General features: G+C 43.9%; 1 protein-coding gene and 1 long non-coding RNA gene across 2 annotated transcripts in view; one reads left to right on the top strand and one right to left on the bottom strand.

The window, feature by feature from the left end:
* The window catches only part of MAML3 (mastermind like transcriptional coactivator 3), a 436,712-nt gene that overhangs the window by 13,805 nt on the left and 396,014 nt on the right, over window positions 1–26,893 (bottom strand). Inside the window, exon 3 of the mRNA XM_009207594.3 lies at window positions 46–291. Coding sequence (XP_009205858.3) covers window positions 46–291 — 246 coding nt within the window. The remainder of the gene's footprint in view (window positions 1–45; window positions 292–26,893) is intronic.
* On the top strand, window positions 5,477–10,553 carry LOC116274093. Its single transcript, XR_004182560.1, has 2 exons — window positions 5,477–6,653; window positions 10,119–10,553. It is a non-coding gene; the product is annotated as an uncharacterized LOC116274093 (long non-coding RNA).

Genomic DNA, 26,893 nt, shown 5'->3' with positions numbered 1-26,893 from the left:
ATAAGTGCTTGCTGAATGAATGAATCATGTCAGGGCGCATGTTACCTGTTCCGCCAAAATCTGCTGCTGCTGCTGCTGCTGCCTTTGCTCCCGCAGGAACTGTTGCTTCTGCTGCTCCATCAACTGGGCCCGCTGATCAATGAGCATCTGCTTCATGATGGCTGCTTGGGGCTGGCTGCCCAGGAAGCCAGGGCCTGCAGGACTGGCTCCTGAGACCATGCCACCTGAGCCTGGGGGCATGGAGGACTGCATGGGGCCTGTGGTTCGGGGAAGTCCAACTGGATGCTGCTCCTGGGAGGACAAGAGAGAGAGACATGAAGGGATTCTCCATGGAGACTCACTGCCATTTGAAGGGAAGCCCCTGGAAAAAGGGAATGGGGCGGAAGTCCCAGCTTATGGACTGGAGGCATTTTGAGTGGCACGCATTGCATTTCCATAAAAGTAGCCTCAAACCCAACCTTACCTGAGTAGAATGAGAGGCCACAAGGGACAGTAAGAGAGTATGGCTCTGGGAAATCCAAGCCCAAGTCCAGTCTGTTTCGGATGGGACTGACTATTGCATATGGACAGGATTTTCAACTAACATCCTGTGTTCCTCCAAGGAAAGGGAATAAGCCCTCAGGCTGAGCTCACCTAAAGTCTGGAACACGAGAGACATCCTGACCTCACCTGTTAATCCTTATTTCTTACTGTTTACTTGGCCAAAATGGACGTCTTCTTCGCAAGTAGGAGGGACATTTGCAGAAAACTGCAGGAATTTGTTAATCAACAGATCTGATATTTGATGGAATTCTAACGAGTTGCAACATTTGAGAGCTATATATATGTCAAAAAGAAAAATCCTGCTGGCCAGAGTTGTTGATGGTGAGAACTGGGAATGTTTTACACTAACCAAAGCTATGTAATCTCCTAATATCTTTAAAAATAGAATTGAGTCGGCCAGGCGCTGTGGCTCGTGCCTGTAATCCCAGTACTTTGGGAATCCCAGTACTTTGGGTGGATCATGAGGTCAGTTTGAGACCAGCTTGGCCAAGATGGTGGAACCCTGTCTCTACTAAAAAAAAAAAAAAAAAAAATTAGCTGGGCGTGGTGGCGGCCACCTGTAATCCCAGCTACTTGGGAAGCTAAGGCAGAGAATTGCTTGAACCCGGGAGGCGGAGGTTGCAGTGAGCCGAGATCGCACCACTGCATTCCAGCCTGGGTGACAGAATGAGACTCTGTCTAAAAAAAAAAAAAAAAAAAAAGAATTGAGTCTTCTATGTCTGGGATAATTTAAACATGGGGTGTTGGATTGGGTCTCTTGATTCTATAATTATATGTCAGCCAGTCGAATGATGGCAACTTTTAAGGACTGGTCCTTAGGGAAGAGGAGGTCAAGCCCAGGTGACTACATGGAGAATGTGCTCAGAGGCGAAGTTTATGCTCTAAGCTGGACAGTGTGGACTATTAGGGGAAAACAGTGAATGGGAAGAATAGGTGTGTGGCCCAAAGATTCAATTTCTAGACACTTCCTTTCCTATTTTTTCTACCAAGTCTGCCTAGCAGTGGCAAGTACTGTCTGAACATTCTGCAGAAATTCCTTCTACCTCATTAAAGTTTCAAGTAATTAATGTGAACATGGAGGAGTTGACACAGATTAAATGGGCACACATATAAGGACATTCACAGTCATTTTGTGAAGCACTATTATGAGACCTAAATAGTAAGAAGCAAATGTGAATAACTCTATCATTTAAAAATTTTTAAATCCAAACTGGATTTTAATATTTTTCTTCTTTTTATTTTATTGCCTTTCCAACGCAGATACCATTAAACATGTTGGCAGTTTTTTCTCAAAGCAAATAGGTGAAGTTGGAGACAGTCCTGGATTTGACTCCCTATGGCTTAGGCTTGTGTACCTCCCTTCCTCCCGTGGTGTGCTATAGAACCATGCAGGCTGCCCTCTCTACTATGACTGACCTCAACTGCCTCTTCAGTTGCTCTTCTTCCCTCCAAACAAAACAAAAAAGCAAAACAAACAAAAACCAAACCAAACCAAACCAAAACGCTACTCCTCTTACCCTAGAAACACTTGCCCAAGAAGCTCTGGTTTGTTCATGCAGTAGCCTAGGTCACACAATGAATGAATGGAAGACACAGAACTAGCAGAACTAGAACGCTATTTTTTTTTTTTTTTTTTTTTAACAGATAGCTTGTCTTTACTTTTTTAAAAAAATTAAACTTAAATTAAAAAAAATTATTTCATTAGTTATCGGGGCACATACAGGTGGTATTTGGTTACATCAGTAAGCAGAACGGTAATTTTGATTCTCAATTCAGTACTCTTACTAGCTCAGGCCTCTCCCAGGCAGTGTCTTCATGGTGTTAAGTGTGCACCTAAGAACAGCCTGTAGACCTATATAGTGTGTCTCTCATAAGTGTACTGTGTTCTATTTTTTATGTGTAAATGCTGTAGCTGAAATTAATAAAACGTTGTGTCTTTGTGTATTTTCTCTATAAATACGCAAAGATAGCTAGGAAATATTTTTGATGTTAACAAAAAGATCTTATACTAAAAAATACCAGGAACCTTTGTGCTCCCAAAAAGTTTACTTCAGGACTAACTCTTGCAGGGGCCTAGATATTTCAGGATCTTCCCTTTCCCCCCAAGTATTTGCTACCTGTTTTCCAAGCCCTTCCTTGCAGTGAAATAAAGCTGTTTCTTGGCACCTTTAGGGACAAATGGCTGATTGGCTTTACACTTTAACAAATGAATTCACACTGACATATAAACAGTCAATCAGCAAAAATGCAGATATGTAGTTTGTTTTTTCTGTCTCAGTATATTTGATACTTTCCAGTTTTGATAAGAAGGAGAGAGTTGGAAAGAAAATGAGGCCCAAGGGAAGATAAAGTTTTCTTCAGCTTGAGTTTTTGAGAGGGTTGGTCTGGGATGACCCTGTTTATCTTTGTGCACTTTGAGATATGCTTGTCCTGTGTGACCAGCCCGCACAGCTGGGGAAGTGGTAAGGAGTGAAGAAGTGTTGCTTTCCCAGCCTCCTCTCCACTGGGAAAAGAAAGAGAGAGGCAAATGGGGTGATGATGATACATCAAACCGCTTTTTGCCCCTGTCTTCCTGGGCCCAAAAGAAATACTTCAAAAGCACAGTGTGAAAAAAAACCCTCCCAAAGGGATAGTCATGTTATTACTTCCCAGGATTATGTATTTCCCCAAATAATTCCCTCCTAGAGGTTTTGCCTTCAGGCTTCTCACTGAAGACCTACAGGCAGAAAGGGCTGTATGTATTATATTATTATTATTTTTTAAGAGACAGGGTTTCACTCTGTTGCCTAGGCTAGGGTGCAGTGGTATGATCACAGCTCACTGCAACCTCCAACCCCTGGGCTCAAGCAATCTTCCTGCCTCAGTCTCCTGAGTAGGTGGGGGGACTAGAGGTGTATGCCACCATGTCCTGCTAATTTTTAAATTCTTTGTATAGATGGGGGTTTTACTGTGTTGCCCAGGCTGGTCTTGAACTCCTGCCCTCAAACAATCCTCTGGCCTTGGCCTCCCAAAATGTTGGGATTACAAGCATGAGCCACTGCTCCCAGCCACTATGTACATTCTTAAAGGACTGCCTTCCCTATGAAACATCTTTAGTATTTTCCCAACAAGCTCTGCGGCATTCAACAGTGGATGAGAGATGCCTACAGCCCCAGACTCTGAGGTGTATTGCAAAGTGTGACGATGTACTCAGTGACTTGCCTTACACATTAAGCTGGCCGAGGCCACTAACTGTTTCATAATACATGGCTTCTTTTAACCTCCAGTCTAAGAGGGCTTAATGAGAAATAGTCTGTCAGATTTCAAGATTTCAAGCCACTGCTCTTGTTTCTAAGAAGGACACACACTGTGTTGTGCAATTAGAGAAAACCAGGCTGAGCTTTCGTCATGCGAAATGTAATGCCTTGAAGCCAAATGATGCTGTATTTTTAGTTGTAATTACTGGCTTGTTCTCCAATCCACTCCTTGCCCAACGACCTCCCTTGCTTCTCCCAAGAATCTTAATACAGTTTCTTCCCCTCAAAAATCCAACTGGCTATATAGATCTTCATTACTCGCCTAACCCTCTCACTCTTCAGTAAAATAAAGGGAGGAGAAAGAAATCAAAACCAACGAACCTATTTTACATATCTTCCCCTCCAGGGAAAAGATCTTAGCAATATTCTAAAGGCTAGAGTGAGGTAGGAGGTGTCAAAAGCACCCTTACCTCCCCCAAACAGGCAGTTTTTGACTTCAAAAAACAGTTGTGGTAAAAATATCTCCCAAGAACAGCCAGTTGTTTATTTATAAATCTGTGCGTAGGGAAGCTTTATTTTTCTGAAGTGTTTTCAAGAACATGCATAGTGTTTGGGTGAGAGGGGCCAGCGTTGCTGGCGGCGAACCAAAGACGGCCGGCGGCGAGGAGGCTGGGGTGACAGGGACCCAGTGGATAACGGGCTTCAGAACGCCCAGGGCTTCAGCCTTTTCCAGGCGTCCCTCGCCGGGGGAACGCGGAGCAGCTGCCGTTCTTACCGCGCCCCAGCAGATGGTGGTGTCAGCCCGGCCTCGCGCCCGGCCGCCGCTGCGCCCGCGCCCCTCCCCTCGCAGATGGCTTAATCAGGGCTCCCGCCCGCCCCTCCGCAGCCCCCGCCCCGCGCGTCTGGGCGAGCGCTGCGAACGTGGAGCCAGGCAGTCAAGTGTTACTGCGTACAGCAGGTAGCCTGGCAACTGAGAGCATAATACCGAGCAGATGGTGTTCGCACGGCGTGATGGACATCACACACGACAGCCTGAGACAATCCAGGAATTCCCTGGTGACTCTAGGCCCTCTTTACACAAAATGAGTTCTCTCTCCATTGCCGTGTATCTCTGGGGTTATCTTCCCCCCTCCTCCGACTGACACTGAACTGGTTTCTTATTACCGACTTTTCTTCCAGCCGGAGGGGAGGGAGAATTCAGGTGGGGGAGGGCGCGGGAAGGGGACGTGGAAGGAAACGGAAGGGCTGGGAGTGTGGTAGGGGGGCAGTGGCGACCTCGGAGGGGCGGAAGGGTGGCGGACACCAGACCCCAGGGCCGACAGCCCGGGAGGGACCGGGTTCTAGGACCCCAGCTGCACAAAGCCGGCGCGGGGAGGGGGCGGTAAGGAGCGAGCCTTGGGTCGGCCCGGCACTGCTGCCTCGGCTCAGAGTCCTTGCAATCACTTGGCCTACGAACAACTTAAATGAAATTTAGGGTTTTATTGAAAAAGTCCCCTGGGGCCTAATTTAGCCTCTCGACTCGAGCCTATATGCTTACAAGTCCTTAGGGGACTCCGGCTAAGAAGTCAGGAGTGGGGCCCGTGCGCCCCCGGCAGGACCGAGACTGCCTCTCGGCGCAGGCGGCCCTAACAAAGAAGCCCACGAGGCGGTCCCGGGCGCTGGCAGGGGCGGCGCGGCGGCGCTCGGGAGACCCGCGAGGGGCCCTGGAGGTCCTCGGCCAGCGCGCGCCGCTCGGGAGCCCGCGAGGCTGCGGTGTGCTCCGGCGGGCGCATTTCCCAGGCCCCGTCACATCGTGTGGGTTAGTGGCTGGGGAGGACACGAGGACAGAGATGAGGATTGTTCGTGGCAGGAAAGAGTAAAAATAAATCAATGCATAAACAAAAAGGATGCCCCAGAAAACCTGTGCTTTTCTCACACACACACACACTCACTCTGAATTGGGTCAAGTAAAAAAATTTTTTTTAAAGGAAGGAATCTTTAGCCCAAGTGGGATTTCGACTAAATTTTATATATCAAAAGATAGCTACATCCAACCTCTCACCAGAATCCAGAGGCTTTCTCCTGCAAAGATACTATTGAAAGTTTTATTAGTAAGTTTGAGAAGGCGAGAGTATGTATCAGAGGTGAAAGCTAACGTGACAATTGCTTGGCCAAAGAGCGCAGCAGTTTTATGTTATTGAGCAGCACAGGATGAATCGAACACCCATGATGGCTAGACAGAGGCGCCTGGCTGTGATTCCCAGAGGTTCAGGCAAGCCATGTGACCTCTCTCAGTCCCCACCCTCTGAAATGAAAACCATACTCATAAGACTCCTAACAATGGAAATTTTGGAGGTGACATAGTTAATGAAGTGCCATAGAAAGGAAATAGCTACGAATACTCTAAAACCTCCCCATTCCAAGTATGGGCAATTTGGGAAAAATGAAGAACTAAATTAGGGGTTCTCATGTGGTTGCAGGATCAAATGCATTAGTCCCCACCTGGGAGCTTGTTAGAAATGCAAATTCCCAGGCTCCCCCCTAGGCCTCCTGAGTTAGAACTTTTGGAGGTGTTTTAACAAGCTCGCCAGGTGATTACGATGTCCCATAGAGAATCACTGGGGCAAATAATCCTGTGCCCTGATTAGATTGCAAAGCTGCATTTTCAAAAGCAAGTCAGGGTGCTGAGTTGCTTAGGTTTCTGTTGCAACGTTTCCTGCTTTGGAACAAAATTCTCAAAATTTTCAGAGGGTTGCTCAGGCCAGTGATGTTTGCAATGCAAACCCAAGAATTCTGAAAGGAGCCCAGGGCCAAAAGGAGCCAATTCTTCCAGGAGGGACTGCTCCAGTTACAATTGTGCTGTGGAGGCTGAGGAACACCCATGACTGAGGAAGGGTGAGTCCCCCATAATGCCCTTGCTAAGGAAGCATCAGACATCCCTAGACCTACAAGTCCCTGGTGTAATAAGGTGAACTATGGAAAGCTATGATTTGAGGAAAGTTCCCTCTGATTGAAAGAATTCTTCAAATATGAAGAATGTAACACTTATGGGGCACCTACTCATTGCAAAACACTCTGCTAGGGGCTTTCACCTGTATGTTTAACTCATTTTGTTTTTTATTTTTTTTTTAAAGCCCGAATTTCTGAGAGGTTAAGGAACTTGTCTGATGTCCCACAGCTGGTGGTGGCATCGCTGGGATTCTGACTTTTCCACTGATCATAACATGCATCTGGTCTAAATTGAGCAGACCACCCAGGAGGATGTTGGAGTAAAAAGAAATGGGAAGGGGGTGGGGAGAGGAATGGGCATAGAATAAAAAGGTAGAAACCCTTGGGATCAAAGGATGCAACTGAAAGAGCACCAAAATATGCATCATTTTTTTTTTTTTTATATGTTGCCTGGTACCCAAAATTGGGATGCCTCTGTGGTATCAACTTTGACATTTAAAGAAAGGGCATAAGATTAGATCATTCAACCATAAGTGGAAGGAAGAAACAAAATGAAATAAAACCTTAGAATTCCCTTTGAAGTTGATCAGGTGTCAAGGCAGAGATTTGGTTTTCTTTTACAAACTTTCTTTTTCCAGAACAATTTTTATTGTGGGTTTGGAGAGGTGTTTACAATAAATTCATAGCAGAGCTCCAAAAGGGCCCACCCCATCTAAACTCCTCTGTCTCAGCAGATTATTGAAGAAGATTGGATTAAAAGCATTGTTTTGTGATGTGTGATGGTTGTGTCCCAAGATGATTGCGTTTAAGGCAGAGTTCATCAATTTAGGAGGCTTATCACTGAAACAGCAGTAACTTGAGGCCCAATGCAAAGGCTTCTAAATGGGTTCAGGAAAGCTCTTTGTTCAGCTTCTAGAAAGGAACAGTGTACACTGGGGGAACCCCACAGGCCTAGGTAGAAACTCAGCTCCACCATGGGCCCAGTGACTGGCAATATATAACAAACAGCTTATGGTTGTTATTCTTGCTGCCAAAACCTCTTGATCATGCAGGGCATCCTTCAGGATGAGGGAAGTGCTGTGTTTCTGGTTCTAGCTTTAGCTTCTAAAATAATGGGGAACAAGACTTGTCATGGCACGGTGGCTCATGCCTGTAATCCCAGCACTTTCAGAGGCCGAGGCAGTCGGATCACCTGAGGTCAAGAGATCAAGACCAGCCTGGCCAACATGGCAAAACCCCATCTCTACTAAAATACAAAAATTAGCTGGGCTTGGTGGCATGCACCTGTAGTCCCAGCTACTCAAGAGGTTGAGGCAGGAGAATTGCTTGAACCCAGGAGGTGGAGGTTGCAGTGAGCTGAGATTGCACCACTGCACTCCAGCCTGGGCACGATACAGCGACACTCTGTCTCAAACAAAAAAAAAGGTCTTGGTCCCCATTATTTTAGGAGCTAACTGCTTAATTGATAGGGCAATTATTTAAAAATATACATTTTACTGATTCCTTCCTCTGCTTCCCAATTGCTGGGAATATTTGAAAAACAATGCAGAAAACTATAGATAGAAAAAAAAAGTACAAAGTAAAAAAAAATGCAGAAAAGTATATAGACAGAAAAAAGTATACAGAAAAAAGCTAACACTCATTTTTAACACTCAAAGGTAACCACTGTTAATATTTGATATGTTTTTATATTTCCTCCTAGTTTTTTCCCATATGCAATAACATATTTTTATGCTTATGATCATCGTATATACACAATTAAACACACCCTACTGATTCTTAATTAACATGGGAGAGGTAGAAAGTTCTAACTTTCCAAATGCTTCCAAGTGATAATTTCCTGGCAGGATGATATCCTTATGGCATCCTTCCTGGCAAGGCTTTTAGCTCCTTTGGGACCAAGACTATGGGTCTCCCCAGTATCCAGCACAGAGCTAGGGCCACAGCTGTAACAAAATACAGATTTACTGAACTCATCTGACTAATTGGCTGGGATGAATTCTAGCCTAAACCAGTATCAGGTATAACTGGAAAGGACAAAATGATGGCCCTATAATGGACTGCTTCTCCAAGCTCCTGAGCTGACCCTCTGCTGAATGTTAAAGAAAGGGTTAAAGTTGGCAGTCCAGTGCAAAATGTGAGGATGCCACCAGCCACAGGAAGATCAGCCTTTCAAGGCCATTTTTTGGGGGGATAAAAGTAACAAAAATACCATTTGTCCTTATCAGTGCTTTGAACATAGTTACCATAGGTCCCGCCAATGGAAACACAACTTTGAGAGTTATGCTTTTCTTCTGCCTTTGATGTAAATTATAAGAGTCCTTTTGATCCTTTCTTGTGATTAATTCCACCACCAATGCAATTCTAAATTGGTTAAAAGTTCATTAGTGTACAACAATAGAAGCTTGATTAAATAAATTATGGTATATCCATACCATGAATACTAGGCATCCAATAAAAATCATGCCTCCTTAGACTATCTAATCACATAGAAAAAAGCTTACCATATATAGTTAAGAAAGGCAGGGGAGGAAAGCAGTTTCTGTTTTTTTTTTTTCTGTATGTCCTCAGGTGTTAAAACTAAAAAAAAAAAAAAAAAAAAAACAGTTTCTAAAACACTTGACACTGGATAGTCTTGTTAGACAAGAATTGTAAGAGATTTTTATTTTTATGCTTTTTCAAATTTTCTGTTATGAATATATATTACTTATAGTATTATTTTTAAAAGCTTGTTAAGAATAATGCTAAACTGATATGGAATGAAATGTAGAGTGAGTTCAAGAGGGGCCCAGGTTATGTCTGGGACCTGGACTATTTCTCCCTGAGCCCACCTTATGCTCTAGAAGGTGTAACAGACATGCTTAAGTGGCAGGACCCCTTTCCAAACCTGTACGTGGCTTCAACAACTGGGCTTCGATACAGGTTCAGCAACTAGGTCAGCTTTCTATTGCTTCCACAAAGAGCTCCTAAGTGGGCCGGGCGCGGTGGCTCAAGCCTGTAATCCCAGCACTTTGGGAGGCCGAGACGGGCGGATCACGAGGTCAGGAGATCGAGACCATCCTGGCGAACACGGTGAAACCCCGTCTCTACTAAAAAATACAAAAAAACTAGCCGGGCGAGGTGGCGGGCGCCTGTAGTCCCAGCTACTCCGGAGGCTGAGGCAGGAGAATGGCGGGAACCCGGGAGGCGGAGCTTGCAGTGAGCTGAGATCCGGCCACAGCACTCCAGCCTGGGTGACAGAGCAAGACTCCGTCTCAAAAAAAAAAAAAAAAAAAAAAAAAAAAAAAAAAAAAAGAGCTCCTAAGTGCCAGAGGAAGGGTACTGACCATCTTCCAAGAATTCTTTGGTCTACCTGGACAAGCCTGCTCTCTGTGGCACCACCCAGCTCTCTGTGGCTTTTCTCTGTCTTAGGCTTGAAGCCACAGTGCATGGCCAGAACCAGCCAGACCTTTGGAGTTCAAGAACTTGAGAGGTGGGTGAAAACCGCCATTGCCTCCACAGACTGTCTTCCCCGTGGAGCTGTAAGAAAACCTGAGTCACCAGGGCTGGGAAACCTGCACCACTGAGACGAGCACAGCCTCTGCGCCGGCATGCAAGTGGCCGCTGTCAGGACACATGGACTGAAAGTGGTTTGTCAGCTGCTCCATTAGGTTTTTTTAACCCATATGTTTGCTACCTTTCTTTCCTTGATTTAAAAATAGGGAGGGGAGCAGTCTCAGCTGTCTTCAGCTGCTAGGGAGATTTTTTTCTTTTCCCCTCCTGAGCTACTGTTTTCCCCAACCCGAGCCTTTCTCTCCTATTGTACCCACCCTTTCTGATGAAGTCATCAAAGCAAAGATTGCATAACTGATGCATAGGCCTATCTTGTGTTATACTGGGAGACAGGCCAATGTTTCCATTAATAGACAAGAGCACCACCACGCTGCCAAATGGAGCTCTCTGCTGCAACCACTACAAGACAGGAAGAAGGGAAGGGAAGCTGAGTGCTCAGGGCATGCTGTGGAGGGAAGGCGAGGGCACTTCTGCCATCATCTCCAGAACCTCCACAGCCTTGGGGGGGGCGGGGCGCTGAGAGACATCAGTGCTGACTGCCTGAGAAGAGCCCTTCCACAAGCAGCCTTTCTGGTGTCCCCGTATGCTTCCTTCCTTCCAGAGGCTGTGAGAGGGAGGGCCCATGTCAGCCTGCTCTGCCGGTTTCCCGACTGCTGAAACTGGTCTGTGGGAAGCCAGGTTTGACCATGTGATGCTAAGGCTCTGAGAGGAGGGCTACCCTTTTCCCCACCCTTGGCCCCCATTCCTATGAGTAGAAGCCTGCCCAGCTGCGGTGGTGGGGTTTGAGAAGGCTAGGACTTACAGCAGGGAAAAACATGAGGAAGCAGAAAGAAAAACAGAAACACTTAGAAATCTGGGATTGGTACTTCTCCTTATGTAAAGATTGTGGCTGACAACCAGCTTCTTAGAGGAAGCAAGTGTAGGAGAAGGGCTCATACCTGGTCTGTGAGGGCCTATGGGGGATCAGGGCACCTGACGCTGGGCTTTGCATCCACAAGAACCTTGAGTTTAGATTTTTAGACATATTCTTCGAACTAGACTTTACATATACAGTCACTGAGAAGTCCTCAGAGGATTGAAAAATAGCATCTATTTTATAGCTTTAAATTGTGCCCTGAGCTGAGTGTGGTGGCTCACGCCTGTAATCCCAACACTTTCGGAGGCTGAGGTGGGGAGATTGCTTGAGTTCAGTTCAGGACCAGCCTGGGCAACAGCAAGACCTCATCTCTACTAAAAATAAAAAAATTAGCTGGGCATGGTGGTGTGCACCTGTAGTCCCAGCTACTCAGGAGGCTGAGGTGGGAGGATTGCTTAAGCCTGGGAGGTTGAGGCTGCAGTGAGCTGTGATTGTGCCACTGTACTCCAGCCCGGGTGACAGAGTGAGACCCTGTCTCAAAAAAAATTGTGCCCTGTTATTAGATCAGGCTGCTCTAAGTCCATTATCAATTAACATTTTTATACATCCTGCGATTATCCTGTGCACAGTATAATTGCCCTATGCTTTATTTTTAAAAATAAAAACATTGCATTTAAAAAAAGCTCTATTGTCATTTTTTCATTTTGTAAATATAACTGGGCACTCCAAAAAATAGAAATGGCTCAGGTATTTTCTTAACCTTGAGAAGATTTGGAGACACACAGACATAAAAATAAGTTTTAGAAAGAATATAGCACTTAAGGAGGTCTAACACAGCCCTTGACTCCACACCACACATACATATGGTAACCGGGATAAAGGAATCTGCAAACAATGAGAAATCATCCTCTCTACAGATCTTAAACTTTTCACTCTCTTTAATCAGAACTCTTCTTGGGAAGCATGATTCAGCAGTGCTTGGCTTATAGTAGGCGCTCATAAAGGTTTGCTCTCAGTATCGTCCCTATTAATAATGAGGAAATCAGAAACTTTAGGTGGGGCCTATATTTTCAGCTCAGATTTTTTTGGTTCTTAATGGTCACATCAGTTCCTCAGCCATGTGAGGGAAAACATCCCTGTTTACAGATGACCACTTTTACGTAGGATAAAAGTTAAGTTGGTAGCTAAATACGAAACGAGACTCTAGAATAAACATTCTTTATACGTCCTGTGTTTATCCTGTGCACAGTATAATTGCCCTTGGGAAGGTGGTGGGAAACTTAGTGAGGAATAAATTCACCTTTTTGACTATAACAGTAGAGGCCTTCTAAGATGGGGGTTATGCACCAAATATTTTTTGCCACTTATCCTTTCTAAAAGCGTAAACGCTTTTTGGGGTAATTTCTCCTCTAGCTAGTTGACTTCATACCCACCTTCGCTCTGCTTCCCAGATCCAGGCGGGCTGCTTTACAGCATGACCATGATTCATACATACACATCTCCACCTAAAGTTACACGCCTCCTTTAAGAGCTGCTGCAACCACTACCACTTCTCTCCAAGGTGACTGCTTGTAGGAGGATAACATCAGAACAGGAGGGGCAGGGTGATTAATTCTGGAGTAGGACAGGGAGATCTGACCTGCTGTTCAGGAGACTTGTCAACCTGAGAAAGCTTCCTGGACACTAGGGATCCTGTTTCTGGTCTTCCTTCCCTTTGGACCATTTCTCTAATAGACACAGTTTCTTGTTCTTTGGCCCAACTAATTACTTTCCCCTTTGTGTTTCTGTTTCCCTTTATCCTCTCCCCCATTTTAAGAATACACAATTTCTCAATCGGCAATTATTAAACCCTTCTCAAGTCAACCAAACCTTTTCTGGAAGCTGACACTAAATATACACGGCTGTAAACTTGCTGAGGAGTGGAGGAGGGGTGAGTAGGGATGACAGACCTAGAAACTGAACTTGAAATCTTTCTCGGATCCCAAGGATACCACACAGGGGAAAAGCCAGCCAGAGTGAGATTCTCTTCTTTATTTTCCTTAGCTTCTCAGGGGATAATTTATACTGAAGGTTACTTTCTATAGAAGGCCTTGAGAACACTACCTCTTAATCATATTTAGAAGCATATAAAAAAGGTTGACAAGGCCAATCTTGATTCCTTTTTCCTTTGATGTAGTCACAGAGAATTTTGAAGGAAAGATGGGGTCTCTAAGTCCCCATTAATAAATAAACATAAGTCCTCAAGGAGTGAACATTCATGTACAGGGTGCTGAGAGCTCACATGTGGAGCTCTCAGCATGGCCATACAGTCCTGCCACAGTCATTGTCACTGAGAGAGTTGTCACTGCTGTAGTAGGGTCCCAGTCACTCTTAGTACCTCTCAGAGGTTTCCTGGGGACACAGCCCAAATATATCCTGCAGTCAGATGCACAAACACCCTGGGTAGGAACCTAGAGAGGTCTGGAATACTCTGATTCACTTCTGCTAAGAGACTTAGATAAGGAAGGCTGACTAGGTCAGTCAAATTGATTGCCAAGGTGGCTGGCCTAATAGAGGTTCAGGGATCTGGTTTGAGAACATGGAGCCTCAGACCCTTCCCTTCAAGCTGTGCAGCACTGCATATCCTTAGTGGCATTTTCAGTTTCAGCTTCCAGATCTTAGAGTTGATTTTTCTTAAAGAACACAAACAGCTAAGACAAACAAACAAAACAAATAAGCAAACAACTGACTTGCTTAATATGATATACCACCCCCCAGGAGCATGGGTTGTGGTTATAGCTTTGCTTGGGATTTTATGTGGAGTAAGTCACTTCATGGTTAAAATGCAAATATTGCTCAGAAAACAAGTATACCTCCTCCTGAAGTCTGAGCACTAGAACACGTCGTGTGGCATGTACATTTTGCTATTAAAGTTTTCTTTCAATTTGAATACACAACCCACTTTTTGAAAAACTTTGATTGCTCAAGGAGTCTGCACAGGCCCAGTACCCTAGCTCAATGGCAGGGGCTATGGTGGGGCTCTTAGACTTTCGGTGCGGTGCAGCCGTGGCCTCTGTCCTGGAGGGAGACTGAAATCCGAGTGCAGAGACAAGGTCTACTTCATGGAAGAGCTCAAGGATGGCACCAGCCGGTCAAGAGGCAAGCTGTGTGGCAAGTGTTCTGTTTCCATTTGATTTCCATACAGCCAGGCCGAGCAGACCCTGGATGGGCAGAGCGGTGGTATGGCATAGAAAGAGGCCCAAATGTGAATACAAGGCACATGAGTTCTAGGCAGTGTTTGACCTGGGGCAAGTCACTGAACATTTCTAAGCTTCAGTATTCTCCTTTATGAAATGAGGAAGCCAGCCCAGGTAATCTCCAAGGCTTCTACTTGCCCTAACATTTCTCTGGTTCTACTTGGAAAGAGCTTCATGGATAAGCGGGGACTTGACTGGGAGCCTTGATGGAAGTGTAGATTTGGATTTGAGTGAGAAGAGAAGGAAGGAAGGAGAGTGGCCACCTGCAAAGAGGGAGGTGGCCACCCAAAGTTGGGGTGTTTGCTAGGATGTGTGAGAAGAAAGCTTTGCAGGGTGGGACTGGCCATGGACAGGTCTGCATGCAGGCAGAGCCAGCCGACTCGACCACCGGCCATCAGGAGCCACAGCAGGTTCTTAAAGGGAATAAATGCTAAATGCATTACTTTAAGGAGATTAAGCTGGTGTCAAGTAAAGCAGAGATTAGAATGGGGCTGGATCAGAAGAAAAGTGGGCAGGAAGGGTTGGGAGGCAGCCATGAGGGTAATCCCAACAGGAGGTGAGGGGAAGCCGGCTGAGATTTGGCACTTGACTGTGGGAACTGAAAAAAGCCAAATGCACCTGCCAGGCATATTCCTGCAAGAATAAGAATTCTCATGTGCAAATATCTGGGGTCACTTTCCGGTCTGGGGTCCCACCTCCTCCTACTCATTTCTCTTCTCTATTATTGTGCTCTGCCCAGCCCACATGGCTACCAGAAACCTGGCAGAGATACAGTGATCCCTGCTTTAAAATCAGGTAAAAATAAAGCTAGTTTTTCTGGTCTTCCCTATTATAAAAAAACTAAATTTATTTAAATGTGAATTTAGTATACAGGATTTTAAACATACCACCTGGTTTTTGACGGGGAGTAGAACAGTAGGTATATAACTGTGAATATTTTCAAAGCCCTAACAATGCATCCTGGGGATGAAGGAAAGATGGCAGGCAGTAACAGGAAATGTGACCAAAACAACTTGGAGAAGAAGAAACCTTTTAGTTTTTGTGCTTCCTTAACTTGTTTCTCTAACTTTCTCTCCTGCTACTAAATGTTTCATTCAGTCAACTTTTTTCAAGAAGGCCTGACAAGTAATAAGGAAAGTTCTATGGTGGCCCAATTAAAGACTTTTCATGACAAGTAGACTTCATAACAAATGTGATAACTAAATATTTCCTAAGCATAAGCTCTCAGTTGGATTTTTTTATTAAAAAGTCAGAAAATCACTCTTGGTCTTATTGCTAAATCTTGTTTGCAACAGAAATGGTATGTTATATTTTTATAAGATAATTAACATTGCATGTATTCTACCAACCTTTTAAATCTGAACTAGAGATGGTAATAAGAATAATTTCTAACAAAGTAATTCATCAGTACACAACCAGTTGGACCGTTGAAAATTTATGATTGAAGTTAAGAATACCTTGGTTTCAGGTAAAAATATGTTTTATATCACCAACTTGGAGACTGTCTTCTCTGAAAAAACGAAAAATCTTTCCTTTGAAAATTTTCCTACCCCTTATCGAGACAACAGAGGAGAAGCAGATACCCTGGTTCACAACACTCTGAAATTACCACTGGGCTCTGGAAAATGGATTGCTTCACCTATTTGTTCTGTCTTCTAATCCCAGGGAGGGGCTGCAAATCTTCCCATCTGTCTCTCTCGCTCTGCGGGCCCCTCGTTGCCATGGTCTTTCCCACAGTATCTAAAGGAACAAGATTCCGCAGACGTTTGACACTGGACCTCCGCAGGCAGCCAATTTGTTTTCCTTTCACCTCCCCCCTTCTCCTCCTCTCTCCCTTTCTAATATAGCATATTCTTTCTGTGCACCCACCAAAAGTAATGTGTCAAACTATGATTATGTTTTCTTTTATTAAACAAGTTGAAGAAAGACCGATTGCTTTCCTTCCTTTGATCAAGTAAAGGTAATAAAAAGCCTAGGGAGAGTCGGGGTGGGAGGGGGTTGCTGGCATCTGCTGTCCTGGTCTAGGCCAGCTTTTGTCAGGGGTTCATCTTAAGAAATTGTGGGCCACCGGCCGTGGCTTTCCTTCATGGCCCAAGGCTTGCAGCAATTGCTTCTCACTGTTCCTGTGTTTGGAACCAACTGAGTCTGTGCAGCTCTTAGTGGTTTCGTCTTGTGCTCTGGGAAAAGCAAAGGAGTTGAGGATGGAGGGAAGCCCTGTCCTCAGAATGTGCAGCGAAGTCAATCCTTAAATGATGGTTTCTGTAGGGTGGAAATACCAATCTATTTGAACCCTTAAAGCTTATACCAAATCCACACTCTCTGCATCACTGAGGGAGGAAATGTAACTTGAGAGTTTGTGGCGCTGGTGGGAGGAGGGAGAAGAGTGCAGAGCACGGGCAACTTTCCCTCACCTTTTAGATAGAAACCTTTCCTTCAAGCATCTGCATCTCTTTAGTTAGAAAATGAATTCTGCAGGGAAGAACTTTAAAAAAATCTTCCTTGCAGGTCAGGCGCGGTGGCTCATGCCTGTAATCCCAGCACTTTGGGAGGCCGAGGCAGGTGGATCACCTGAGGTCGGGAGTTCGAGACCAGCATGGCCAACATGGCGAAACCCTGTCTCTACTAAAAATACAAAAATTAGCTGGGTGTGATGGTGTGTGCTTGTAGTCCCAGCTACTCGGGAGGCTAACGCAGGAGAATTGCCTGAACCCGGAAGGTGGAGGTTGCAGTGAGCCGAGATCGTGCCATTGCACTCCAGCCTGGGCGAGAGCGCGAGACTCCCTCTCAAAAAAGAAAAAAAAAATTCCTTGCACACATCATTTTATTACTGATACTTATTAAGAGTAACAAGAATGCCCATATAGGCCGGGCACAGTGGCTCATGCCTGTAATCCCAGGACTTTGGGAAGCTGAGGCAGCTGGATCACCTGAGGTCAGGAGTTTGAGACAAGCCTGATCAATACAGTGAAACCCGTCTCTACCAAAAATACAAAAATTAGCTGGGCACAAAAATTAGCTGGGCGTGATGGTGGGTGCTTGTAATCCCAGCTACTTGGGAGGCTGAGGCAGGAGAATTGCTTGAACCCAGGAGGTGGAGGTTGCAGTGAGCCAAGATCATGCCACTGCACTCCAGCCTGGGTGGACAGAGCAAGACTGTCTGGAAAAAAAAAAAAAGTAAAAGAATGCACATATAGAGGTGGTGGGACTTTGAAAGGGGGATGGGAAAACAAATTCACGGGAACACTGCCCATGGTACATTCAGCTTCCAGATACTCACAGGCTCTAAGAGGGCCTCCATCTCTTTACATTGTCCAGGAGCTAAACAGGAAGATGGAAATTGAGGTTTGGAGCACTTGGCCCATAAGAGAAGACACTCCCTAGGCTGGGGTTTCTAAGGCTGGTCACCAAGATGCCTATCTCTTTCCCTTCAGGGGCTTCAGAGAAACAGGCTTACACCCCAAAATAGAGGCGCTAAGGGACCTGAATACCAGGAGGAGGGTCTAGAAATGGAAAGAAGTGGAGCTCAGATTGAGAACCAACTGGAGAAAGGATCTCTGGTCCTGAACATCAAACCATACAACAACGGGAATAGAAGAGGACAAAATGCATCAATGGAAATGAGTGAAACTGAAGGAGCAGGAGGCTGCTGGGGAAAGATCAGGCTGAGAAGAGGCCAAGAACAGACCCTGGCTGGAAGGACACTTCCAGCTCAGTCCCCCTAATCAAGATGAGGTCCGGCTTGACCACAGCTGTGCTTTCTATAGTCTGTATCTTTCTGGGGTAAGGAGCAAAAGCACAATTGGGGTAAAATTTCTTTTTTTCTTTCAGTCTGAATGCAACTAGCTTTGGAAAGTTGAGCAATTTCAAGTAACTGCTCCTGAGGTTTTGAACGGTAGAAAGGCAGGGAAAAGTGAAAGAAGGTCTCAGCCTGACCAGGTATTTTGCCAGCTGCCATTTTCAAGGTCTGCAAATTCAACCTGGCTTTGCTGTGTTGGCCTCCGAAGACAGCCTCTCTTAGGGCTTCTCTTTGCATGCACACCATTTTGACCCTGCTTCTTTGGTGAACAGAGTGTGGGCATGATTGTGGCTGCACATGTCCTTGAAGTTCCAGAGGGCACCTCTTCCCTCCCATCTGGCCCCCCACAAACTGCCAAATAAAAACAATCTAAAAGCTCTAAACAGAGCTCAAATGGAAAAAAATATTTTCTTCCTCAGGAAAGACTGGAAATTTCTCCAAATTGAGAAAAGGCAAAGAATGGTTTATAAATGTACAGTTTCTATGTTCACAAAGATATACCCCAATTATGTAAAATTGTAGCCAAGTTCATATTTGACCTAATGCTTTTGCTTTCCAGGTTTCTTTGCATTAACACAGATTTCAAAAACACGAAACATACATTAAATGCAAAAAAAGTTTTCTCTAAGAGAACTGCTACACAAGCACCGTGGGGCCAAGTTATAGGTTTGGTGGCATTAACATAGATATTTGCATATATCCCCTTCCTAATCTGCTTTCTTGCAGATCTAAGTGAAAATCTGATTGTTTTCTCAGGCAAAAACCCAGCCCTAGGAGCAGCTCATAAACCTCACCACAGACACAGTATTCATGGCAACAGGAACTATTTCCTTTGGCTTATGAGCTCTGGTAACTGTCAAGGGGGTGGGGGGTGCCGATCAGAGAAATCTGGAAAGACATGAGTCTGTCAGAACACGTGAAAGGACTTGACATGGAGGCCACATTTGTGTTGCACAATTTGCATGAGCACTTCTGGACAAATTCTATTTTCACATGCAATTCACAGACCCGCGGTGGCAGTGCTAATTGGTGAGGTTGCCACTCAAGTGTGGTACCAAACAGGAGCTCTCACTACATAGATGAATAATACAGAGTTTTGAGCAATGCAGTAATTATTTTACAGTTATTCTACATCACCATCATTCCATTATCTCTTTGTCCCCCTCTCAACTCTCATAGTGGAGATGAATAAGAACCCCCCAACCCTATTCTGCCAAAAGTGGAATTCATGTTATTTGAAATCAACTTAAGAATAAGAAAAGAGATGGCAAGGAACAGCTATCATTTCATTAATATGGATGGATTATTCATGTCACTAGAGTGACAGTGAATTTGATTGTACCCTGAAGTGCCAATAGGATGCCAAACACAGCCGTGAAACACACAAGAAACTCTGAATGGCAGAGTGCTTTGGAATTCATCTGCAAGAATTCCAAACCCCCAAGATAAGGTAGCTTATTGCCCACATGATACTTCAATGCTAAGTGAAGGGGAAGGGAGGGTTCAGATCCCCTGGGTGCCTCCCATAGCTCCAAGTGACAGGGAAGAAGGGGTGACAATTCTCCAGTCCTTCCTAGGTGGCATTAGAAGCTTCAGAATCAACACAGCATCCCCTGCGGGTCACTCTCTAGCTTCAATAAAATCAACCCATCAGAAGGAGAGACAGGCCTCCTAGGCGGTGGGTCGTGAGTCCTCCTTCTGAGGATAGTTCGGCATTGGCTGCCTCTGCACTAAATGCAAACCAGGTGGACTCTAGAAATGGCCTTTCATGCAGTTTTGGGCTTTCTTCTCTTTGTTCCTTGGAGATATTAAGCCTTAAGTCCTCTTTGAATTTGAGAGTTACTGATTGAGCTGTATCTGAACCATATTACGCCACGTGATGAAACTTGACACACTGGAATTCACTCCTCCGTTATTCACTCTGTCTGACCCCAGTGAAGAAGTCTACCCTCCTGCAGCTGATAAAAATAAAAATTTAAAGAGGTAGTTAGGCCCTCTTTAGGCTCAATTACTTTCTTTGTATATTTTACCTAAAAATGGCCTTCCTAAGGCACTCTATTTTGAATTTCAAAAGTCAGTGATAGATTTTCATCCTAGCATTTCTCATCTTCAGGTCTCATCAGTACCTCCTACCCCCTCCCCTTTTAAAAACTGGAATGGGAGGAGGTTTCAGAAGAAGGGTTTTTGTTTTGCTTTTACATTTCTGACTTAGGCCTCAGTTGAAAATGAGTATTCTTTTATGGGTAGTGGGAGTGGAGACGTCTACTCCTATTTGGAACACCTGGCAAGTTGCCTCCTGTGATTCAATCACTCTTTTCCTCAACTTAGAGACCGTTAGACCTGAAGGTCAGTCGTCTGTCTTCAGGGTCTAACTCTGGATCTGGCCTGCAGAGTAGGCAAAGAAAGATGGGGTGGGTAGTTGCCCAGAGCTATTTGCCAAATAACAAAATGCCTCTGAAAAATCTCTCTCCCATGTCCCTGTCCAAATATAACATTTTCCCATTTGGGTTTAGATTTTCTAGGAGATTACTATGAAACTTAAAATATTACTTGGAGTAGTCTAACATATTCAGGTTGAGTATCCGTTATCCAAAATGCTTCGGATCAGAAGTATTATGAATTTCTTGGGATTTTGGAATATTTGCATATACTTCATGAGGTATCTTGGGGATGGGACCCAAGTCTAAACACAAAATTCATGTATGTTTCATATACACCTTATACACAGAGTGTGAAGGTAATTCCATACAATATTTTAAATAACTTGTGCATGAAACGAAGTTTTGCCTGCATTTTGACTGTGACCCATCACATGAGGTCAGGTGTGAAATTTTCCACATGTGGTATCAAGTCAGTGCTCCAAAAATTTTGGATTTTGGAGCATTTTGGATTTCAGTTTTTCCAATTAGGGATGCTCAACCTGTATATATAACCCACAACAGCCCCTAACCCTAAATAGTGCTTAGGTTCTAAGGGGTGGTACACAGATGAGTGGGTTTGACGGACCCCAGGAAGCCAGTGGGTAGGACCTTGTGCCTGGAGAGGAGAGGAAAGAGGATACTGGAATACACTCAGCCCAGGTCACAATTTTGCCCACAGCAAGCCATGGAGTTACAATGACATCTTTGACCTCTAATCCACAAAGTATCCATTCTTATTTCTTATAGTGTCTGCATGTAAGGTTACAATATAGCTCCTTTTGATAAAGAAAGGTACACATTTAAAGCAGAGACCTCCAAGGAGCCTCCATATAAAAAGAAGCCTGTATTGCATTTATTACTACTATGGTCTGAGCCCAGCAGCAGAAATCTGAAGCTTATCATTACTGCCTAACTCTGGAATAGCCTTATCTTTTCTCTTGACTGTGACTTTGGGATTCAAATTCTAACTTTCCTTGCAGGTAGATACTTCAGCAATTTCTACAAAATGTTACAGATGGCTATCTGTAGGTTCTTCCTAGTAATTCCTATTTCATTAGCTTTAAGACTCATAAATTTTAAGGCTCATGTTATGTACTACTAAAAAGAAAGAAAAAAGCACCCTACAGAACTATGGTATGCCATCAATTGTAAGATGCATCCTGACTTCACAGATGTAAAAATCAGGATCCTTAGGATCAATGAGATATGGTATTTAGGCCTGTGGTTGCATGGGCGCAGGCCTGGGACTAGGCTCCTAAACAACCACCAGGTCTAGCATGGCGGACCTAACTCCTCTTCCAGTGTGTGGAACCCACCCTGGACCTAGCCTGGCTCTCTCTGTGCTCACAACCCCACCTATGAAGAGGGGGTGAGTGATAACCACTCCCTACCCTCTTCTTTGGGGTCAAAAAGAAGATGGCTGGGAAAGTGGCTGGCAGGTCATGGGAAGCTTTGGAAGCCAGGACTTCTCTCTTATGTCTTCATTCAGTGAAGGCTTGGCATCAATACATTCTGTATTTTTCTAAATGATAATAAAAAAAATCTTTACCACATAGCATTTATACATAATTCTCCTGAGAGAGCATGTGTACAGATAAGAAGTAACGTGGCCACTCGAAGATCGCAGCAGTAACACCTAAATGATTTTAGCTCGATTCTAGAAGGAAAAAAAGCTAGAGGCAGGCAATAATTTTAAGGGGAAAAAATGTCCCTCTACATTGATAACCATAGTTCTTCAGGCTGTTAACGCTATGTCATTAGCCACTTCCTTGTGGTGACACTGGGAAGAGCTAACAGGGGGAAAGAAAATAGGATGGCGAGGTTTTTGCAGGCTGGGGTGATTTTTTTGAACCTATCTGCTAGGTCAAGATAATAGGATACAATACAAACCTGAAGAATTTATTCTTCCTGTCTTCAAAAAGACTTACGACCGTCTTGAATCCTGTTTCAGGAGAGGGCTCAGCTAGTGAAAAACAGATTTGTAGAAAGAGTGGGCTCCACACCACTCAATTCCTATTTTCCTTCTTTCCCTTTTCATTGGGGTAAAATATACATAACATAAAATTGATCATTTTATCTCCTTTTAAGTGTACAATTCAGTGGCATTAAGTACTTCACAATGTTGTGTGATCCATACCACGATCTATTCCCAGAACTTTTTCATCTTAAACAGAAACTCTGTACCCATTAAGCAGCCTGCCTTCCTTTGCTTTTTTCTTTTCTTATTTATTTATTTTTTGCTAGGAGCATTTTAACTATTATGGGTATTGATACAAATTTGGAAAGGAACGTGATAAATACACATGATGGAGAAAATTCTGACAGAAAAAAGTTAAAGATGAGTTTCAGAGGCTGGTAGGAGAACTATTATAAGCAGGCCTTTATAACCTTGAGTCTAAAACTACCATGAAAATAAAATATAATTTTACAAAACAAGTGAAGGGAAAAATATCTGTACTAGGGCAACTGCAGATCTTTTATGCTCCTTCCCTACATACTTCCCTGAGGCTGAGGTGAGAATTAATAAGTTTACAAGGTTACTCAAGTCAAACAGATGTTAAACTATCAAAGCTTAGCCCCACTCATTTCTTCTGTCTGTCCATCTGTGGAAACATCTCTCCTTTCTCTCATGCATATGCCAGACACAGCGCTGGACACCATGACTAGCAAGACGCACGGGTATAGCTGGCCCTCAAGTAACTCCTACATCAGAAGGGAGACAAATGGAAATGAGCAAAAGACAGATAAGGGAATGATTAACTCTGTCTGGAGACTGGGGTGGAGGGAGGGGTGAGAGTTAACGAAAACCCTCTTTGCCCAAGGAAGAATTAAGAATTAATACTACCTACTATGCACATGTACATTAATATGTTGTAATGTTATAAAGTTATGAATGTGATAATTATAGACTAACATATTAGTTGAATAGTAACATATAAACTGGCATATGGCCTATGACTGAAACAGCAAAACTTAAATAAGTGCATAAGGCAACAACTATGCAAAACAAAGGTGTATTAGGGAGGTCAATTATGGGTGATTTTTTAAATGTAAAAAATCACTAATTTTAATCACATGTTTATGTTCTTATAGTTCTTTAAACATTATTTTCTTCTCGATTATAAATTTATCCACTATGGAAAATGTGGACAACAGAAAAATATAAAATGGAAAAGCAAAATCACTGCTAATCATTACCACAAAATGATAATCACTCAACATATTGCCTACCAAAACATTCATTCAAACAAGACAAAGATCATAGTTGCATATTACTCCATTGTATAAAGCTGTTATCATTTATTTAACCAATTGCCTACTGTTGAACATTTAAATCATTTTCAATTTTCACTACTTTATGCTGAAATGAACATTCTTGTACATAAACTTTTATGTACATCTGATTGTTCCCTTCAAATAAATTCCTAAAAGTAGAAATTTTGTGTCAAAGAGCATGAATGTGTTTAAGGCTCCTGTTTTGGTACATATTATCAAATACCCTCTGGAAAGATGTGATCTATTTACACTTCCATCAGGAATACACAAGGGTCTCTGGATTATACTTTAGGTTCAATTTTTTAAAAATGACCAGCCCAGTGCAATTGTGATTCTTCATGATTCTTTCCTAATAAACAAGACACTGTAAATAAAATTAATTTTTAAAATTATTTAAAGTTTATTTATAACATATAGTCATCTAAGCTTTCCCCTCAGTTTCTCTTCCTCTGCCCAAAGCCCCAGGAGCAGGCACGGTCGGCCTCTGTTCTCCTTAATCAGCAGGCTCACATCCTATGTCTGTTGCTTTGCCTCTTCGGGGTGGCGAATGCCTGAATGCCACAAACACCATTTCCCCGGGGTTGTCACCTGAGATTCTTCAGCTGTCTGCTCACAGCACGGCCCCCGTGTATCAGAGTGAAAAGGCACGTCTTTATTCCTGTAGCTGGCTTGGCCAGCTGGCCGGCACCAATTCTTATGAATGACAGCCGGTTTGCTGTTCCATATTTCAATAGCCGTAAGCCGGAATAGCACCTGTAGACTCTGGGAGTGAAACACACTGGGAACGACATTGGAGAAAGCCTGCTCCTTATTTGGCTTGGACCTCCCACTACCTCAGCAATGTGGATTTAAGAAAACTGTGCCAGCTGGGTGCGGTGGCTCACGCCTGTAATCCCAGCACTTTGGAAGGCTGAGGGGGGCGGATCACGAGGTCAGGAGATCAAGACCATTCTAGCTAACATGGTGAAAACCCGTTTCTACTAAATATACAAAAAATTAGCCGGGTGAGGTGGTGGGCGCCTGTAGTCCCAGCTACTCGGGAGGCTGAGGCAGGAGAATGGCGTGAACCTGGGAGGCGGAGCTTGCAGTGAGCTGAGATCCTGCCACTGCACTCCAGCCTGGGCGACAGAGCGAGACTCCGTCTCAAAAAAAAAAAAAAAAAAAAAACCAAAGAAAAAAAGAAAACTGCCAGCAACGGTGGCAACCCAGTAAAGATCTACCGCTTTGTTACAATGGCAATTGATTTGATTCAGGATTTCCAATTAATTTTTGGTCCCTAGATATGGTTTACTACAATAGCAGAAAAAGAAAGAGTGAGCTTTTGCATGTCAGCATTAAGTAAACATTGACACATTTAACACAGGGGCCCTGGGCAGTCTGTTGAAGAAGCTACAACAGGCCAGCAACAGCCTGAAGAGAGTAGGAAGTTCTACCAAAATTTCTGGTTGTATGAATTTTAGGCAATGGATCAAGATATGGCAACAGTTTAAAAAAAAAAAAAAAACCTAACTCTGTAATTTCTAATTCATTTAATGAACTGTGGGGTCCAAAGTTGGTTGAAAATAGTTTTTGCAAATTTGAAGTCAACTTTCTAGCTCTGCAGGACTTATGTCAAAACACCCGCTATGGTCTGGGAAAGAATAAATCTAAGTGTGAAAGTTAACTCAAAAGTTATCTGTTCATCTACATAATTCATTAGGAAAGCAGCACATAGTAGAAGAAAAAAAGCAACTTTCCGCAGAGTATTCATGAACATACTGCGGGAGTATAAGAACAGCAAAGCATGTAGGTTGTCCAGGGAAGAATGCTACTTTGAACCTTCTAATCCCAATGTATTGGTTGTTTAGTATGCTTTGAAGGCCATACTCCCTCCACCCAATAAAAATGTTGATGATTTTGAAAAATATGATGTGCACTGATAAAACGTTATTCACTTTTAAAGTCCATGGTATTGAATAAAATGGATCTTTAATTTTGAGAAGATTTTCATTATGCTCCATCAAGACACAGGAACTAAAACCAGTAAGTATACTGGTCTATGTAACAGAATCACACATGGCTGAAGACAGAAAGTTGGCCTTAAAAAGTTGTCTGTCAGCATTCTTATGGAATATCCCAAGAATTATACCTGAGAGTCAAGGACTCCAAGTCTAAACCTTAAAGGAACCCTGAGGCACTAGCTAACTTCTACCTCACAGGGAAGATGCTTTGGAGAAGTTAGTGTGCAAATTGAAGCTCATAATAAAACGTTTCTGGAAATGACTTGGTTGTGGCTGTGCTTTAGGCTCCTACCAGCACGGATAGCTCTTTGCTCACTGCACATTCCCCCCACACCCTCTGCAACTTCTTGCTCTGGACTGAGTTAATGTCTGACAGTTTGGCACCCGTGAAATGGTTGTTACTGTGAATGGCAGCACACGATACTTTTGAGAACCAAAGTAAGAATGATTATCTGGGAAAACACCCAGGTTTTGCAAAGCCAAAACTCCTGCCCTTCTCCCTAACATTTTTAGGGAGGTTCTCTAACATTGCAGGACCTGATATGAATGCATGACTAAGTCTCCCGCCAGTACAGCAGCTTGGAAGCGCATTATCACAGCCAACAGATAATTCACTGTGGAACCAGAATGAAATCAGTGACCTTGCCCACTGCGCTCTGGTTTCAAACTCATGCCTCTGTGTTCCTGGCCTCTGAATATGCTGTTGCCATCTTGCTAGCCTGATGTCTGAGCCAGGGTGATCATCCTAGACTCTTCGTCTTCTGCCCCCCTCTCTTCATATCCAAGCTATGACAGAATCAGGGGGTTTTAGCACCTCCACAGCACCCTACTTGGCATTTCATTGGTCCAGGCTGTCAACTTGCCATTGGCGCTTTCTGCTACTCTCTTGGGCGGTTGTCCATTTTGCACTCTGGTTTCTCTCCAATATACCCTCTAGCCACCAGGTCCTGAGCCTGCCAGTACTCCCCCTCACACTCACACTCCAGCAGGGTAAGAATCCTATTCCTGACCGGCTATGGTGGCTCACCCCTGTAATCCCAGCACTTTGGG

This window comes from Papio anubis, chromosome 3 (assembly GCF_008728515.1).
Source record: "Papio anubis isolate 15944 chromosome 3, Panubis1.0, whole genome shotgun sequence".
In the NCBI taxonomy this organism is placed as follows: domain Eukaryota; kingdom Metazoa; phylum Chordata; class Mammalia; order Primates; family Cercopithecidae; genus Papio; species Papio anubis.
This window is presented reverse-complemented; position numbering and strand designations above follow the sequence as displayed.